General features: G+C 22.7%; 2 protein-coding genes across 4 annotated transcripts; one reads left to right on the forward strand and one right to left on the reverse strand.

Annotated features, from left to right (window-relative positions):
• Positions 1-4,632: 4,632 nt before the first annotated feature.
• On the forward strand, positions 4,633-13,447 carry LOC126897247 (orphan steroid hormone receptor 2-like). Of its 3 annotated transcripts, none has more exons than XM_050670714.1 (11): positions 4,633-4,703; positions 4,862-4,926; positions 5,058-5,200; positions 5,276-5,455; positions 5,828-6,061; positions 6,302-6,474; positions 6,529-6,758; positions 6,828-6,993; positions 10,943-11,051; positions 11,389-11,631; positions 12,282-13,447. In XM_050670714.1, the coding sequence occupies exons 3-11, from the start codon at positions 5,104-5,106 to the stop codon at positions 12,302-12,304; spliced, it is 1,455 nt and encodes a 484-aa protein (XP_050526671.1). In that variant the 5' UTR covers positions 4,633-4,703; positions 4,862-4,926; positions 5,058-5,103; the 3' UTR covers positions 12,305-13,447. The 3 variants fall into 3 exon arrangements, with proteins under 3 accessions (XP_050526671.1, XP_050526673.1, XP_050526672.1); XM_050670716.1 differs by having other exon boundaries at positions 4,650-4,703; positions 5,014-5,200; XM_050670715.1 differs by having other exon boundaries at positions 4,664-4,694.
• A 1,058-nt stretch (positions 13,448-14,505) lies between these two features.
• On the reverse strand, positions 14,506-19,400 carry LOC126897263 (uncharacterized). Its single transcript, XM_050670754.1, has 5 exons — positions 19,020-19,400; positions 17,026-17,127; positions 16,663-16,963; positions 16,001-16,065; positions 14,506-15,913 (listed from the first exon to the last, which is right to left on the reverse strand). The coding sequence occupies exons 1-5, from the start codon at positions 19,218-19,220 to the stop codon at positions 15,380-15,382; spliced, it is 1,203 nt and encodes a 400-aa protein (XP_050526711.1). The 5' UTR covers positions 19,221-19,400; the 3' UTR covers positions 14,506-15,379.
• Positions 19,401-19,482: the final 82 nt, after the last annotated feature.

A 19,482-nucleotide genomic window follows, 5' to 3' on the forward strand; every position in this document is an offset into this window, starting at 1 on the left:
GTCAAAAGATCACAAATCGTATCTAGTCGAAGACATTACCCTTAAAAATTGAAAAAAATTCCCTCGTTCCCCGTAAAAGGGGGAAACCTCCAAAAAAATTACAAATTTAAAAATCGCTAATTTTCGAAATTTTTTCAATTTTTTTTACTTAAAAGTGCCATAACTTTTTCAAAAATAAACATATCAATATAATTCTTTTTTATATAGATGCATAATATCATTACCTTACATTTGGTATATTTTTTTCATAAATTTACCCCTTAACCTGCCCACAAGGGAGGATTTAAAATGACAACTTTTTCACAAAAAATTAATTTTTTTAACTTAAATTTTGAAAATGTTCCGGAAGGTCTGACACTTTAATATATATCTTAAATTAAAGCTAATGTAATATGCTTTATCATGAAAAAAAAAAATTTCGGACTTTATCTTATCTTCATGGTGAAAATGGCTACCGAATGCTATTTTTGTGTGAAAATTTTCGATTTTGTATTTTCCATTTTTAACTTTATTATGCTATAACTTTTTGAAAAATGTATGAATCATTACAATTTTTTTATGAGAAGTAGTATTTATATAGATATTTCATTCGACATACTTTTTTTTTAAATCGGACCATTTCCCTTAATACAGGGGGGATTCAAAACATAAAAATGCATATAGTAAGTAGAACTTTTTCAACTTAACTTTTGAAAGTGTTCCGGAAGGTCTGACACTTTTATATATATCTTAAATTAAAGCTAATGTAATATACTTTATAATGGTAAAAAAAAATTTCGGACTTTATTTTATCTTCATGGTGAAAACAGACATTAAACTTAATAAAAAAAATACGATTTTTGTAAAAAAATTCTTTTTTATATTTTTAACTTTATAATGCTATAACTTCTCGAAAGATGTATGGATCAATATAATTCTTTTTTATGTAGATGCATGATGTCTTTACCTATCATTTGGTATATTTTTTTTATAAATCTGACTTTTTACCTGCCTACAGGGGGGGATTCAAAATGACAACTTTTTCACAAAAAATTGACTTTTTCAACTTAAATTTTGAAAGTGTTCCGGAAAGTCTGACACTTTTCTATATATATTAAATTAAAGCTAATGTAATTTACTTTATTATGCAAAAAAAAAAAATTTGGACTTTATTTTGTCTTCATGGTGAAAATGGCTACCAAATGCTATTATTGTGTGAAAATTCTCAATTTTATTTTTTACATTTTTAACTTTATAATGCTATAACTTATTGAAAAGTGTATTGATCAATATAATTTTTTTATGGGAAATACTATTTTTTAATAATCCCTTTTTCATTCGACATACTTTATCTTAATCAGGATATTAATAAGGATCTAGCAGTTTATGAAGCTTTTGGAATAATCCACTAATTTTTTAAAATTAAACACTATCTATAGATTTGCATCGAAGCTTTTTTTTTGATAGTGATTTTAATCACTGCAGATATTATACTTGATCCAACTATGCCACGTCACCACTGTGCCGCGACCCCCCTGTGCTGGGTTTTTTTTACTATGATAATGTAAATTTAAAAAATATGTGTTTTAAGTAATTCTTATATCACTTTATTCTAGAATTATTATATGAATTTTACCTAAAGATTGCACTAATTACATAACTAAATTTAATTAACGCCTTACTAATAATATAAATGCATAAATTTCTTAGAATTATACAAATAATTTAAAGTATAATATCACCGTGACAGTTTTCTTCATTAAATAAAGAAAACTCTTTGTATTATTAATTTTGTAATACAAATACGGTTACGTGTATTTAATTAACTTTGATTGAACACGATTTACAGTACATTCTTCGATATTGCTATACACATTAAAATTAGATACATTCGAATGATAATTGTAATTATTTTGGTTGATATTGATACAAGAAAAGAACTATTGTACAATACTTAAATGAATTTTGATATTCAAGTAAAGTTCTAAGTAAAACGATGTCGCCTAAATTTTCAGTTTATTTCACATTATAGTAATAAAAAACGATTCTTTAAATCACTTTAATTTGCTCCGCTGATCAAATACATTGTTTTCTTTTTTTTTTGCAGCTTCAAAATTTTCATGAAGTGCAGAAATTTTAAAACTTATTTATATTTATAAAACCCTTATTTATTTTTTTAAAACCCTAATGACATATTTTTACAATTTTGATGAAAATAAACATTGTAACTACGTATAATTACATGAATATTATGTAGTATTACACAATATTTAATAAGTGTTAAGGTAATATAATGACAACTAGTATGGAGACCATTCTATAATTTCGTTGGGAAGTTCATCAAATGTTCTTTATAAAACTTAATGTTACATATAACAATGTCATAGTAACTTCCATCACACTCTCTTTTTGGTTTAAGTACTACATGGTTTAAAACGTTTTTGATGTTCTTAATTTATTTGTGAGACACATGCACATCTGTTCAACTACTCCGTCATAACATGTCTGACGAAATACCCCAAACATTACTCATGTAATCTTATTCTAACATAAAATTACGCAAAATCAGATTTTTGTTCATAAGTCTAACAACCTTCAATTATAATTTAAGTTTTAATAAGTAATAAATTATTCCAAAGCAAGTAGCTATTCAATTAGAAAGACAATATTAAATTATTTAATTATAGTTAAGAATAGTTTCAACCTGATAGTTTAAATAAAAATATTAATTTTTCATATTTATTTAAGTTATATTTTCCTACAAATGTCAATCTTTAAAAATTATAACTAATGAAATAGACATTAAATAAGAACTTACAAAATAAAATATTAAAAAAACATTGCTATACAAGAATTTTATAAAAATTAATTTACAATAATTATTAATTACTGTAAATTAATTTAATTGTAAATATTTTAATTACTAATTTAAATATTTCTAGTAAGATTTTTTTTTATTGTTGCTTCTAAATGAGGTGGTTATCTATGTTTTTTGAATGTATTAAAATAAAGCATTAGTACATATTAATATGTACTATTACTATTTTGTTAGTAGTTATATGTGGTTCATATAATTTTAAACATTTTTTCAGATAAAAAAGAAATGCTGAATCATATATATAAAATAACTTAAAAAAAGTTTGCTATGACTGGGAATTGTAGCAATAGTGTCAAATCAAACCGCGAATATGGTGAAAACTATTCCTTATAGATTTGATAATGAAAAACTACAATATTGTAATGTACATAAACTCAATTTTGTGGTTGAAAATTACTTATCTAAAACAGATGAGTTATAAAATCTTATAGATAATTTAAAAAAATACACGTGCATCAAGCAAAGTGTAAAAACTGTTGATAATTTAAGAAGATTTTAACAAAACATTAATGAAAGTAAAATACTAGCTGGTCCTATTAAATGGAATCCCGCATTTTATACGCTACAAAGATTTCTAGTCCAGAGTTAGTTAATTGTGTTTTACCTTGACATAATAATGCTCCTCCAATGATATATACTTTAGAAATTAATATATTAATAGAAATCTTATGAAATAATTCTTTTGAACAACCAATTGGCGAATTCTGATGAGAAAATTAAACAACTGCTAGCACAATAATTCCTTTGAAATCTATGATTAAAACTAAAATTACCAAAAGTAATGCTTGTTATGAAAAAACAAAACTTTCATATCAAAATTTAAAAAATAAATGTTTACCAAAGATTTGGTGAGTTTGAAAAAAATAAACTGTTAGTTATTGGAATAATCTTAAATATTAGATTTAAAAAGCTTCATATAGCTAGACATTTAAATTTTATTAGAACTATAGAAGATATCGATAAAATATGCTTCATCTACCCCTAATATTCATTCAAATGAGATACAAGATCTTTCACAATCACAATTTTCACCTTATTAATCTGAAGATATTTTATAATTTATTATCTAAGGTTTTATATATAACAGTGATTTTTTAATTTATTTGTGTAAATATAATTATTACAGTAAAAATTATTATCAGTATAATAAATATTATAATTTTTATTAACAGTATTTTATATTTATTTTACTACACGATTACATAAACAAAAATTTCAAAATTATAGTACTTTATTAAGAAATTTCTTTACAATAAAGTACTCCGGAAGATTTAAAGATCCTTAATAATAATAATTAAAAAACTGTTGTAATGAAAGCTAACTTTAAACCTTATCGTAGGTCAATGTAGAGTTTCGATATCCTTAACTGAATTGCATAAACAGAAATTCCATTGATCATGTCTTGGGACACCTATGGATGTTTCATATTTGTAGACAAGGAATCCGTGTTTATATCTACAGGCTCAATAAAAGGATTTCAACTTAAATTGGAATTTTGGTTGATTATACAGGATAAAAATTAAAAATAGGACTCTTAGAAATCCAATTTAGGCATAAAACGTGGTGATCCTATGGTAATATCGATGCTAGTAACGGCTTTATAAATGGTAGAAATATAAGGTAGCGAATAAACTGCTGAAAGTATTACTAAGAAATCGTATTTTAACTGAAATATATTCATCGAAAATATTTTAACCTCCAAGTATAGCATCTCAGTGACAAAAGAAACAGCTGACTGTTATCATGTTCAGGCGTTCCCTACTTATCACTTTAAAATATTTAATAAGAAAGTAGAACTTTTTATTTATTAAGATAACAATATTTGGATACGAAATAGGTAATTAAGGTAATTAATAATAGTTCTTATTTTTATTATTTCTTTTTTAAAAAATATACATTTTTTACTTTATTATTTTGTCATTTTTGTTATATCATAGTGTGATATGTATTATGAAAATTATTTTTTGGTGAAATTTACTGAAAGTTAATTTTTGTATTTATTAGATTTTTGTTGCTTCGATTTTGAAATAATTTGGTGCATAAAATTGGATCATACTTTCACTGATATGGTAATTATTTGTTATTAAATCTATCAAATGTTAATATTTTAAAGTACATTTAAAAATGATTATTTTTATGAAATTTTATACATTCAGGTCAAATTTATTTATAATAATCTTCCAATGGTATTTTTGTTTAGTTTGGTGAAAACAGTATAATTATCAATAAACTTATTACCATAAATAATGAGCATTAATATTAAGAACATGTTAGGGAATGATAAAATGCATTCGTTTTGTTTACCAGTTGAATCATGTGTTGTATGTGGTGATAGAGCTTCAGGTAACAAATTTTTAGAACTAATATAATTAAAATCAAATGCTTCAATTTATATTTAAACCATAAATAATTATATAGGGCGACATTATGGAGCTATTAGTTGTGAAGGATGTAAAGGTTTTTTTAAGAGATCCATTCGAAAACAATTAGGGTATCAATGTAGGGGTAGCAAAATGTGTGAAGTTACAAAAAATCATCGGAATCGTTGTCAATATTGTCGCCTTCAAAAATGTTTGTCAATGGGAATGAGAAGTGACTGTAAGTAGTTCTGTAAAATTTATAATTGGTTATAATTGATTTTTCATTATATTCTATTTTATTCAATTTTAATTTTAAATCTATTTAGTATAAGTATACATTTATGTATATTTTATTAATATTCTTCACATTTTAAGTACCGTTAAATGAGTCAATTTGAGGCAGTTAAATATCCATTATCATTTTAAATGTATCAAACTACAGCATTTGTAAAATACTTACAAGTATTTTTAAGAAATACGAAATATTTACTTACAAAAATGAAGTGATGAAATCTTTAAAATATTTAACTACCCCATGTTTAATCACCACCACTGGTTTATCATTTATTGTGACTTATTTTCATAATAATTTTTTATAAAATTTTTATAGCTGTGCAACATGAAAGAAAACCTGTTTCTGATAGAGGAGAATCTGTAAATAGTTTATCTGGTCCAGATAATAACAATATACCTACATTTTCATATGGTAATCATTCATTTGCCAAAACTGAAATTGCACCATTCTTTAAAAACGATTTACCTTTTATAAAAACTGAGATGTCTTTTATGACACACCGAACATTATTTACTGATCAATCAACAGCACATTTACTACAATCTTCAAGTAATTTATTTTGTTGAATTAAATGTATATAAAATTAAAACTATGACTAACTCCATGAAACAATTAAAATATTCTAGTTAATATACAAAAAATAATGAGGAAACAATATAGCAAATTCAAATTTATAAATTTAAGTACTAGAATTAAATTTGAATAAATAATAGTATAATTATAATATAATATAATTATAATTTATAAAATAAATAAAAATTAATTTAATTTATAGAAAATCATTTTCAGGTGAAAATGATAATTCAAGTCGTACTCAAAGTTATTTGGATTATTACATGGCTGAAGATGATGAGTCTTCTGTCAGTCATTCCCCTAGTAATGATGCTGATATTAAACCATTCAGTCAAGATAACAAAAGTCTCTTGACTTATGCTTTAGATTCAATGAATAATATAACTCAAGTAAAACAATTTTTATTTAATTTTTAGATAATTATAACAAAATTTATTTTTTAGCAAAATCCTAATAGTAGTGAACAAATTTATGATAATGACACTGTCCATGATTTCAAAGTAATAGACATATCTGGAGAAATAATGCCTGAAACCAACATAGTCTTCCCATTTCAATCACCAAGTCCTAAGTGCATGTATCTCAATTTACATTTCATCTGTGAAAGTGCATCTAGACTTTTATTTTTAACTATAAACTGGGTTCAAAGTCTTCCAGCATTTCAACTTCTTTCGTAATTATATGACATAGTGTTTTAAACTAAATGCATAGTTTTTAATAACATTCAGTATATTTTATTTAGATTTGAAACACAATTGAGTTTGTTGAGAAATGCATGGCCTCAATTGTTTGTATTAGGACTAACACAGTGTGCAGAAGCATTATCTCTGATGCCTATTCTAAATTCAATGTTATCTCAGCTACAAAATGAAAATGTTCAATCACAAAATTCTAGTAGAGCTAAAGAGGTATTTTGAATCTTATAAAGTTGTTAAAAACAATAAATCCAATAATTAATACAAATTAGATTAAATTAAATAAATATTTGAATTTTTATTTTATACTTCTATTACCAAATCATTTTTTTTTTTAATTATATTTAATTAACTTACAAATTTGAAGTTCAATTATACGGTATTATGAAAAAGAAACCATCTAACAAAAATTGAAAAGAATAAGCTGATTTTAATTGTGAAATTATGAAAACAAAAACAGGGTATTTTCTAAGGTGATTTGTTTATGATAAACCACTCAATTACTCATAAAATAAATTCAATATTAAAAAATATATATATTTTTTATTATATATGTACTAATTAATCAATTTTAAATTTTTTTCATTCCTTATAACTTTGAATGGTGTTAACTTTATTTTTGTTGATACCAATTTACATTTTAATTAGTTTATAAAATAAGAAATTATCTAATTAAGAAAATGATGTGTCAATAACAACTTTTGAACTATACTTTAAATGTTATTAACATTTTTCTATATGAGTGGGGAAAAAAAGTGTCTAAAAATGTTAAAATTGGTAGGTATGATCATACTTTAAACTGTATCTAGTCTTTATTTCAAAATCGCCTTAACTTCTAAAGTTCTGATCTAAAAGTTGTTATCAAACTATATATTTTTTTAATTAGATTATTTCCTATTTTATAAGCTATAAGTTAAAAGGTATAATGCTAAAAAGTAATTAATAACTAATAATTTAAATAATATATTTAACTAAAAAAATTGAAAAAAAATTTTATAATTGTATTTATTTTACAAGTAATTGAGTAGTTAAAATAAATGGATTACACCGTACATTGCAATTTGCATACTATAACCAAGTCAATATTTGATCACTTATATATTACTCCTAACTTATATTTAAAAAATAAATAATCTAAATAATAATATCAATGAAATCACATTAATTACCATGGTTGGGCATAAACAAGTTAATAATGAAGTAAATCTTTTGACTTAAATGAGGTATTTAGATTTTACATTAACTTAATTCCTTTATTATTCATTTAATGACTAATTAATAATAATTATTTTAGTATCCTCTTTTTAAAATTAAATTCTAAAATTATATCCCAATTTTTTTTTATAGAAATTAAGTAAAAAAATTATATATAGCACCTTAAAAAAAAATTTGACCACCTTTCAACTATAAAATGTTTGCAAACCTATTTGTACTTACATTGACTTATCTTAACTCGTTAAGTTAATAAAATTTTGTCTACTTAACTTTTTATTTATTTTAATTTAATTTAATTTATTTTAAATAAAAAACTTAAGTATATTGTTTAATTAAGTTGTTATTTTTTTTAAATTACTTAATTTTAATAAGTTGAAAAAATTATTGACCTGCTCATCTTCAATAATTGTTAAATAAAATATGTAGATGAAAAAGAAGATATGAAGTAGAATCTTAAATAAGAGATGGTTTTTTTTTTTGTATAATGTTATTTAATTGTGTTGAAAAATATACAGGGTGATTCATTAAGGATAAGACACTCGTTTACACAGTAACTATTGAAAATTTTTAATTTTTGATAAGGAAAATATTGTTTGATTCAAAAAATACTGTAATAATATGTAGTAAAAACATGATATTTTTCATCCCTTCAAGGTTAAAAAACATTAACTTGAGTTTTTTTAAATGAAATACATATTTTGAATTTAATAAAATGTTTGAGTTTTTAATTTAATAGCAAATGGTATTGGATTTTTAATATAACTTTATTTGTTTATTAGATATTAACATTTAAAGTTTCAATTTTTTTAATTAATATACATGTATATTACACAAGGAATTACAAATACAGGTATTAAATTCTGTAAGCAATTGGGTGGCTTATGATAAAAAAATCACTCTATGCGTCTATAATTAAAGCTTATGTAATATACTTAAAAAAAAATTGTATCCACGCTTTTATTCAATGTGCAAATGGCTGTCATGGTTAATAAATGTGCTATTTTTATGTTAAAATTTTTAATTTCATATTTTATAATTTTAACTTTACATTGCTATAACTTTTTGAAAAATGTTTGAATCAAAAAAACTCTACTTTTTTAAATACTTAATATATTTCCCTTTCTTCCTATTTTTATTTAATTGAATCATTTCCCTTCATACAGGCAGAGATTAAAACTTTAACACATTTTTGTATAAAAAATAGAATTTGTTCAACTTAACTTCTGAAAATGATACAGAAATACTGTACTTTTACATACATCTTATATTAAAGCTTATGCATTACGCTTTAATTTGAAAAAAGAGTTGTCCCCACCACTTATCTTCGATGTGAAAACAGACATCAAAGTTAAAGAAAAAAGTATGAGGTTTGTGTAAAAATTGTCTATTTTTTTTATTTTATTTGCTAATTTAACTAAATCATTTTTTTGTTTGTGTTTATTAGATATAAACACTTAAAGTTTCAAATTTTTGAGTTAATATACATGTATAATACACTAGGGATTACAAATACAGGTAGCTAATTGGTTTTTCATGACATCGATATTAGCATGTACACTGCATTGTTATTATCAATGATAGTAAGGCACATTGTTGTGAGTTAATAAATACACTAACTGACAATACAGAAAGTATATCTATTGATAATCATAATTGATAATAAACAATCCGTGACTGTGACAGCAATGTGTTTATATCTAATAAACAAATAAAGTTATATGAAAAATTCAAATGCCATTTGCTATTAAATTAAAAACTCAAACATTTTATTAAATTCAAAATATGTGTTCTCATTTAAAAAAACTCAAGTTAATGTTTTTTAACCTTGAAGGGATGAAAAATATCATGTTTTTACTATATATTATTACAGTATTTTTTGAATCAAACAATATTTTCCTTAAGTAAAATTAAAACTATATTAAAAATATTATTAATTTAAAAAAACTAAAAAATATTAAAAATATTAAACTCAAAAGCCACAAAAAAATTAATGAAAAGTCGCGGATACGTATTTCGGAAACAATGTTACCATTATCAACGCTAAACACATACTGCAGTACATACATCCGCGACTTTTCATTAATTTTTTTGTGGCTTTTGAGTTTAATATTTTTAATATTTTTTAGTTTTTTTAAATTAATAATATTTTTAATATAGTTTTAATTTTACTTAATTAACTAGCCACAAGTGATCAATTTTTATTATTATAATATTTTCCTTACCAAAAATTTAAAATTTTCAATAGATACTGAGTAAACAAGTGTCTTATCCTGTATGAATCACTGTATATTTCTTAATATATGTTTATAAGCCTTACTTCGTTTTTGAAAAAAAAAAATCTAACTGAGAACTATAATTAATTTTTTAATTAACATTTAAATGTTATGAGACCTATTTTTTTTAAGAAGTAATTTGGGAGCATTGCATATATTCACACCCAAAAAGGACTAAATAAAAAATGTTCTTCTCAAAAAAACATAATTATAGAGAGTGATACAAATCTATCAACTCTCATAATTTTTTACTATCATAACTGTAGCTAAAAAAAACATTATAATGTATTTTTTGTGTTTTGTTAGCTAATGCAATTTTAGACTAAGTCAAAATATATTTTTATTATTTATTTTAAAAAAAATTTTAATTTTTTCAACATTTCAATTAGCATTTTTTTTTACAAACTTTTAATGAGTCTATCACAATTTTGAAATAAATGTTGAATTACAACACATTTTAATACATGTAGTGTATTGTTATAATGTTTACTTCACTAGTTATTTTAAAATTTAAAAAATAAATAAAATATATGATTTTAACATAGTCTAAGAATGTATATATTATAAAAAATAAAAACAAAATTACATTGAAGTATTAATTGTATCAAAAGTTATAAGAGTTGACAGTTATATCTTTTAAATCCTTTATATTAAAAAATTAAATATTATTTTAGCTCATAGATTATTTGAACAAACTTCAAGATTATTTAAAAGAAATGGAGAATATAGATGTTAGTAAAGTTGAATATGCATATTTAAAAATCATATCTTTATTTAATACTGGTAAGTTTCTAAAACTCATACATTTTTACATTAGCTTTATATGGTCCTTAATCTATTGTTTACACGTTTACATTTAAACACTTAGAAATCTGGTGTGACTTAGTTAATTGTTCACTAGATGCTTATTAGTTTATAACCTGTGTAATCTAAAATTTTATATTCAGTCAAGCTCAGGCAAACAACATTTTTTTTTTTAACTCAGTCTGATGAATAAGTTCTATACCCATCCAGGCTCAATCCAACTATTTTTATTATTACAAAATGAGCTTGCCTGACCCATGTAAAGCTCTGATTTATAGAAACAAAATAGTATCTGTTTGGCTTAATTTTTAACCAGATAATCCTTCTGAAAGACAACAGTTGTATAAACTTCAAGAAAAAGCACTTAAAGAATTGAAGCAACATATAATAAATGAAAAATTAGATGAAAATCGCATAGCTATTTTACTATTACGACTTCCAGCATTACGTTCATTAAGTCCAAATATCACTGAAGAAATATTTTTCTCTAGTATTCTTGGTAACTTTCAGATTGATGCTGTAATACCTCATATCTTAAAGATGAAAGGATTCAATTCAGGTACAATCATTAGTCTTTATTAATACTAACATTTTTTTTAATAATCAGAAGCTGATATTACATTATATTTAATAAATTAAAATTTAAGTGTTGATGTTATATTGGATATCATGAGGTAGTATCAATTATAATCTTAAAACCCTAAATAACAATACAATATTCTAATTACATGATATATTAAATTTATTATTATACAATTACTATATATAATATATGACTTGTTCTAGTAAGAGCATGTAAAAAGAAAAAATGTTAGCTCCTTTTCCAAACAAAAATTCTAACATTGTACATACATGTCATACTATGTCATGTATTTTCATTTATTTTTTATTGTGATTAAATAATGAAAAAAATAATATAATTAAACCAGTGTATCAACTAGGCAAATTTTAATCTTACTGAGCTATATGGGATGTTCAGTAAGTAAGAAAATGGATATCTATTTTTATTGTTTGTAACAATTAGCCTGTTTCCTTACTTACTGAACACTCTGTATAGGCTGCCTATTATTGCAAAAAGTTTTGAGGTCTTTTATCAAAGAATCATACATTCCATGTATTCATTAATAAAATCTTAAATATTACTATGCATAAAACAGTATTTTATAGGAGTATGAGTGATTTAGTTAAATTATTTTAAATATATTTCAGATTATGAAGATATGGATGCATGAAGAGAATTCTGATAATTATTCAGTTTATTGTTATATATTTCTCAAACGTTATGGACTTATATTTTTGAATCAGATCTAACCATAAAGATTAAACCTAACCTATTAATTAGTCTGGTTAACAAATTAGACAAAGTATATAACTAATATTATGGATCAAAACAAAAAAATTTAAATTAAACATACAAGAAATGAATATAATACATAATTCAGTTTAATTAAAAAAATTTTTAAATTACATAACTTGGATTTATTAATAATAGTGTGCGTATGGTAATAAACAGTGATAATTTTCAAATCTAATTTATCTTTTAAGTTAATGTTTTATTTTACTTAGATAACTATTTTTAGTTAAACATTTATTTCAATAATTAGTGATTTACTAAAACACAAAAAAAATATATTTATATACTTTAATTTGTCTTCCCAAATAATTGTTATATTTTTATTTATTTTTTAATTTGTTATATATTAAAAATTATAATAGAGTTAAAGTTCTAAATGAGATAAACATTAGTATTTATACTAAAGCATCTTTAAAGGGTTTATTTACAAACAAGCTTATTTAATACACTAAATAACTATAAATTTGATTTTTTAGAAATTAGTTGTAATAAAAATAGTTTTAGAAAAGGGTTTAAATAATGTATTTATGTATGGTCTAGATAATTTCAAAAATTATATACATGCTAAATGAAATACTATTTTGTAATGTAATATCATAATTTTTATTACCTTATAAAACTTCTGCTAATTTTCTACATAAATATTTTTAGAATAGTTTATGTTGAGAAAATTTGCTATAAGTTTATTTTTTAAAAATATATGTTTTTTTATAAATTATTAATAAGTAATTTAAAAATTTACTGTAATTAATTTTGATTAATTGATGATTTTTCATACAATTATTTTTGTGTCTTATTGTAATTATGCATTAATTTTTAAACAACATATAAAGGGTTGAGCAATTCAGACAATAAAAAAATTAAGAAGTTTTATCTTATTCATAGATATATTATTTATTGTAATCATTTAGTTTAAATTACCTGTTTTTATAAATTGTAATCTATAGCTTCATATTTGTTTTTATTATTAGAAGTGTTAATTTATATGTAATTTTGACAATAAAAAGTTGAGTAATAACAATGTTCTTTGATTTCATTTAGAATATTATATTATTCAATAAAAAAAAATTATAAATAAAATTATTATTTTACACACGTTACTTTTACAAGCACTAATCAAATTAATAATACCAAAAGTATATATATATATATATATATTTATTACAATTTAAATTTACTGGATTATAATTATATATATTTTTTAAATTTTACTTTTCTTCGGTTAAAAATTTTTCAAATAATTTTAGTTCTAAAAGAGCTATTAGAACTTTATGTAATTATTACATGAAATATCAGATTAGCTTCATAATAATTATAACATTTTTTTTGGCTGTTACCACATTTTCTCAACTCTCACCAAACCAATTCTTTCAACAATATATAAAAAGATCACAAATTGTATCTAGTTAAAGAATGACTTTCAAAAATTAAAAAAATTTCCCTCGCTCCTCATAAATGCAAGCTAAGTCGCTCTCTATCAGATAGATAACATGGTAGTACAATTTAATGTGCTGATTAAATTTTAATAAATATAAATTTATATTATTTGTATCTCTTTTTTATTTGAGCCAGCTAAATAATATAACTTAATATAATGGAAAAACCCTGTTAAATATTTTTAAATTCGATTGGAAGTTGTAGAAGGTATTAATTTTACTATGATGTGTTTTTATGTCTGTTACCACTTACTTTCAACTCTCACCAAACCGATTTCTTTCAATGATATGTTAAAAGATCATAAGTTGTATCTAGTCGAAGACATTACCCTCAAAAATTGTTTTTTTTAATGGAAACACATTTTTTGAACTCAATAAAATTATTGAGTTTTTAATTTAATAGCAAATGGTATTGGATTTTTAATATAACTTTATTTGTTTATTAGATATTAACATTTAAAGTTTCAATTTTTTTAATTAATATACATGTATATTACACAAGGAATTACAAATACAGGTATTAAATTCTGTAAGCAATTGGGTGGCTTATGATAAAAAAATCACTCTATGCGTCTATAATTAAAGCTTATGTAATATACTTAAAAAAAAATTGTATCCACGCTTTTATTCAATGTGCAAATGGCTGTCATGGTTAATAAATGTGCTATTTTTATGTTAAAATTTTTAATTTCATATTTTATAATTTTAACTTTACATTGCTATAACTTTTTGAAAAATGTTTGAATCAAAAAAACTCTACTTTTTTAAATACTTAATATATTTCCCTTTCTTCCTATTTTTATTTAATTGAATCATTTCCCTTCATACAGGCAGAGATTAAAACTTTAACACATTTTTGTATAAAAAATAGAATTTGTTCAACTTAACTTCTGAAAATGATACAGAAATACTGTACTTTTACATACATCTTATATTAAAGCTTATGCATTACGCTTTAATTTGAAAAAAGAGTTGTCCCCACCACTTATCTTCGATGTGAAAACAGACATCAAAGTTAAAGAAAAAAGTATGAGGTTTGTGTAAAAATTGTCTATTTTTTTTATTTTATTTGCTAATTTAACTAAATCATTTTTTTGTCTGCCCCCCCAAAAAAAAACTATAATTTGATAGGGGCATTAATTTACTTAAAAACGAGGTATTATCCATAACTTTAAAAACAATTTCAGAGCAGCCTATAAAATGAGTCTTGGAAAAAAAATAAGCAAAAACCATAATGATTTTAAAACAAAAATGTTTTTGTTATTAATAATTCTTTCTTTCATTTATATTCTTTTTCTTTTTTTAGTAGTTCATAACACTAATTTGATTAAAAATTAATATATATGTATATTGTCATTCATAAGACATGTCAAAACTTTTTTCTAATTTCCCCTTTTTTCATAAAATAAAAATAGTTATTTATTATTAAATTAAATAATATTTTCAATAGCTAAAATATTAAAAATATAAAATAATTTCAAAAAAAAATTTAGCATAGGTGCCATGAAATTATTAATTCATTCAGATGAGTCAGACCACCAAATTTCAGTGTCATTGCTAGATGTATTTTGAGATATATTTATTGGTTCTATAGTACTCTGTAAGTCATGAATCGATTCTGATGAGTCTGACCACTCAACTTCAAATTGAGATTTTTCTAAAGAAACATTTTGAAATTTAAAAACATCACTGTTGTTCACATTACCATGATGACTTTTTGATTTTTTTTGTAACAAAGAATGTAAAGAACATCTACTATAATCACTTCCAGAAGAGGATGACAAATTATTAAATGTTTTTTTTTTTGATAAAAATGGTAGATAATCATTTTGATTGTGGATTGGTATTACATCACATGTTTTATTGTTGGCTATGGTAACATTAGTGCCATGATTACTATAAATTGATTCTTTGGACGAACTTTCACTCAATAAAGATGATTGTGATGTATTTTCATATGAATCTAATGACTGCAAATCCATTAAACTCAAAACTAAATTTTTTTCAAAAATATCAGTTAAATATGGATCCTTTGGCAAAAAAATGGATTTCTGTAATAAAAATAAAATATAATCGATACATAATCTGTTTATATAAGTCTATTTAATATTCACTAATAATAATTAATAAATATTTACCAAGTGTTTAAACTTAAGAGGATTATAAGTCTTTTTAGAAGAATATGTTTTGATTTCATTGATGTCTGAAAATGTCAAAAAAAAGTTATATAACAATGTTTGTATATCAATTGATATGTAAGTCTGTTTTAATATAAAGGAAGAATCAGAAAAACTATGTTGTATTATTTATCAATTTTTTCATTGTTTAACCTATTAATAGTGCCATTTTATCTAAAATTTTATCTTAACTTATAAAAACACAAAATCATTTATTTATAGTTCTAACCTCTTTGGAATTAATTTACAATTAAATTAATAATAAACCCTTAATTTCACTCAATAATATAACCTCAGTTAGAACACATTGCTAAGTTTTGAAGCAAATTAAAACAAAATTCGACAAAAATTATAACTAGATCACCCTTGGTTATCTTTTATTTAATAATTAAAAACTTGTGCTGCCCAATTATAAATATAAATATAGTTAATTAAATTTTAATATTATTTCCTGAGAAACAATTATTTAAAATTATTTTATTTCATCAAAAAATCATAATTAATAACTTTGCTAAAAATTTTATCTTTTAATGAGTTATTGAACTTCTTAATTTAAAAAACCTGGATAACTCCAGGTAATTGTTTAGGAAAAATTATCTAATAGATTAAAACTAAAAAATTACCATTATAATGTATTTTTGAATCAAAATGCTTTATGAGTTTTTTTAGTGGTCTATATGAGTTATTAGTTTCTTCATAAATTTCAAATTCTCCATGATAAACATTTCCTTCGATGTTTCTTGGAGTAAAACAAAAACTTATCTTACCACGTTGATTTTGGGTTATCAACATTTCTAGAGCATTCTTTACATTTTCATCATCAAAACATAGATTCAGATCTACGTAAAAAGTAGGTAGTGATAATTGTAAAAACTTTAAAGGACATATTCTTAATTCTAGTTTATCACTTTGTTCTGTAAATCTCTAAAGAATTAAATATAATAATAAGTAACCTAATAAATTAATTTAACTATTTAACTTATAACCTGTGAATCAATCAAATATAGCTCAGGTGAATAACCTTTATGACTTGATTTTGAAATAATGCCTCGAAACCATTTTTTATTGTTTATTTTAGTAATAACAGCCTGCAAAATATTTTATTTTTGTATTAATTAAATATATTAATTTGAAAACCTAAAAATGCTTATTTTGAATATTATTGATGTACAGAAAAAAAATTGACACTGATAAATTTATTAGAGTAACAATCAGAACTAAAAGTGAACCTTAATACATTTATTGATTATTATAGGTGAAAATGTAGCTAAATGTAGTTATATAATAGTTTACAATGTATGTAAATATATATACATAATTTTAATTACATTTTCACTTATAATTGCCAATAAAAGTATTATGCATCATTTATAAAAGGATAATCTTACTATTTTTGATTAAGTAAAAAGTATTTTTTATGTCATTTTTACTTAGGACTGTTATAAACAAAAAAAAAATTGCAAGTGATAATATGTGTATCATGGTACCAATAAGTAATTTTTATTATGACACAGTACCGTGTTTCCCTCAGCCACAAATCAAGTTATCAACTTATATAGAAGTGTATTGATATCTGAATCATATGTGCATGGTGGCAAAGTAGTAAGATTTGTCTTTACAATGCATTAAATCTCAGATTCTAATTCAGATTAATGCTCCTCTTTTTCACATGATTTCTGGTACACTTTTGATGACAGTCTGTCAATTTAAGGCAACCATATCAAAGATAAAAATGTTTTCAGTAATTGAATTAAAATAATTTATTTAATTTAATGTTTTAAATGATTTAAATAATATTTAAAACCAATTCAAAGTGTGATGATATTAAACAGATGTTTTTTGCTTAACAATCTTAACAATACCTGACTATTTCACTATACACCAAACCAGTAGCCACTCAATTACTCACAAAATAAATGAATCACTAATTGCAGAATCGGGACTAGTCGTTTCTATCAAAAATTTTGTTTTTATTATTTAGAACGAAGTAGCTATACACTTTATTATTAATATTATTTAACTTATTTATTATAAGGACACAAATTTGTTACATTTGTCATTAAATTATTCATGAAACATAAATCATAAAATCTGTATTTTCTAAAATTATAAAAAATTTTAAGTCCATGGATATAAGTTTATCATAAAAATTATAAAATTTAATCAATAATATTGAAAAAATTATTCAGTTTTTTGTCTCCTCTGGAAATTTAAAAAAAGTTGACTTTTAAGTAATAAATATATAGAATATTGAAATAAAAATTTGTTTTTTTAATAAATTTTTAGCCTTATCAGCTATTATCTACTTTTTAGCATCATCCCATTAACTTAGAGGGATGTCAACTTTATTTATTAGATTTCAAGTAATTTTATAATAAACTTAAATTTTTATGAACACCATGATATCCTGGTATTATGTAAAAATTTGTCATTTAAAAATCGCAATTGTTATGTTTTACTTATAATTGAAAAATACATGTACCATGGTTGCTATTTTACTAATAATGCCTTTTTTTTTTTGCACAAAGGAGCGTCTAAAAAAAATATTGACCAGAGGTACCAAATGGTCAAATGCGTCTGGGTTTAAGAGCTCTAAGTTAATAGTTGTTAGCTGTAAACATTTAGATTTATTATTGATATTTTAGAGATATTAATTATAAATGAATCTTCCTTGTTTAATATTACAATTAAAAAATAGATTAATCATGTAAGTTAACAAGTATAATTAATTTTTTTTAACTATTTGACACATGTTTTTTTTAAATATATATAAAACCGTTTCAAATATTATAAAAAAATGTTAGTTTTTTTTATGTCTTTTTATATATACTATATATAGTTGCTTAACAATGTTAAATCAATTTTAAAAATAGCGTAGTTCCTGTTAACAACTAAATTTTAATTTTTTGAAAAATGAACTTGGACATGTATGTCTCTTATGTATAATTTAATCATTTAAATTAAATTAAAAACTACTTACCCTTCCAACATCTATTCGAGGGCAATCTAAATTTTTGAACCAATCGTCACATTTTTCATTTTCAAACGATAAAAGATGTTTGTAATATTTTAAAAAATATGTTGTTGCATCCTTATTAAATTGTTCAACTATGATAAAGCAACTTTTAGTATTTTTTAAATGGCCAACAATATTAATCAAATATCTGTTTCCAATCTCCATTAGTGAAAAAATGTCTATAATATAAATTCTAAAACATAACAGTACAAGATCATATCACAGAATAGATACGATCAGAATGATCACTCTCGACATAGATTTGATAAATGATTGTTTAAACTTTAAACAGATTAAGAAACTCTGTATCTGACGACGTTGAGAAAACATATTTGCCACGAACTGATAATGCTCCGACATTTACATACTTCGATATTTGATAAGGTAGTAATTGTTCCGACCATCTGATACCATAGGTTACCATAAC

Source organism: Daktulosphaira vitifoliae, unplaced genomic scaffold (assembly GCF_025091365.1).
Source record: "Daktulosphaira vitifoliae isolate Bord-2020 unplaced genomic scaffold, ASM2509136v1 Scaffold_2, whole genome shotgun sequence".
Classification (NCBI taxonomy): domain Eukaryota; kingdom Metazoa; phylum Arthropoda; class Insecta; order Hemiptera; family Phylloxeridae; genus Daktulosphaira; species Daktulosphaira vitifoliae.

What these genes read in the sequence shown, in the direction of transcription:
- LOC126897247 (XM_050670714.1), top strand. Translation starts at nt 5,104, where the DNA reads ATGAGCATTAATATTAAGAACATGTTAGGGAATGATAAAATGCATTCG. An exon ending in CAATGAATAATATAACTCAA is followed by an intron (nt 6,475 to 6,528) that starts GTAAAACAATTT and finishes TTTATTTTTTAG; the next exon opens with CAAAATCCTAATAGTAGTGA. An exon ending in GATGAAAGGATTCAATTCAG is followed by an intron (nt 11,632 to 12,281) that starts GTACAATCATTA and finishes AATATATTTCAG; the next exon opens with ATTATGAAGATATGGATGCA.
- LOC126897263 (XM_050670754.1), bottom strand. Translation starts at nt 19,220, where the DNA reads ATGGAGATTGGAAACAGATATTTGATTAATATTGTTGGCCATTTAAAA. An exon ending in TATATTTGATTGATTCACAG is followed by an intron (nt 16,964 to 17,025) that starts GTTATAAGTTAA and finishes TTAATTCTTTAG; the next exon opens with AGATTTACAGAACAAAGTGA. An exon ending in CTCTTAAGTTTAAACACTTG is followed by an intron (nt 15,914 to 16,000) that starts GTAAATATTTAT and finishes TTTTTATTACAG; the next exon opens with AAATCCATTTTTTTGCCAAA.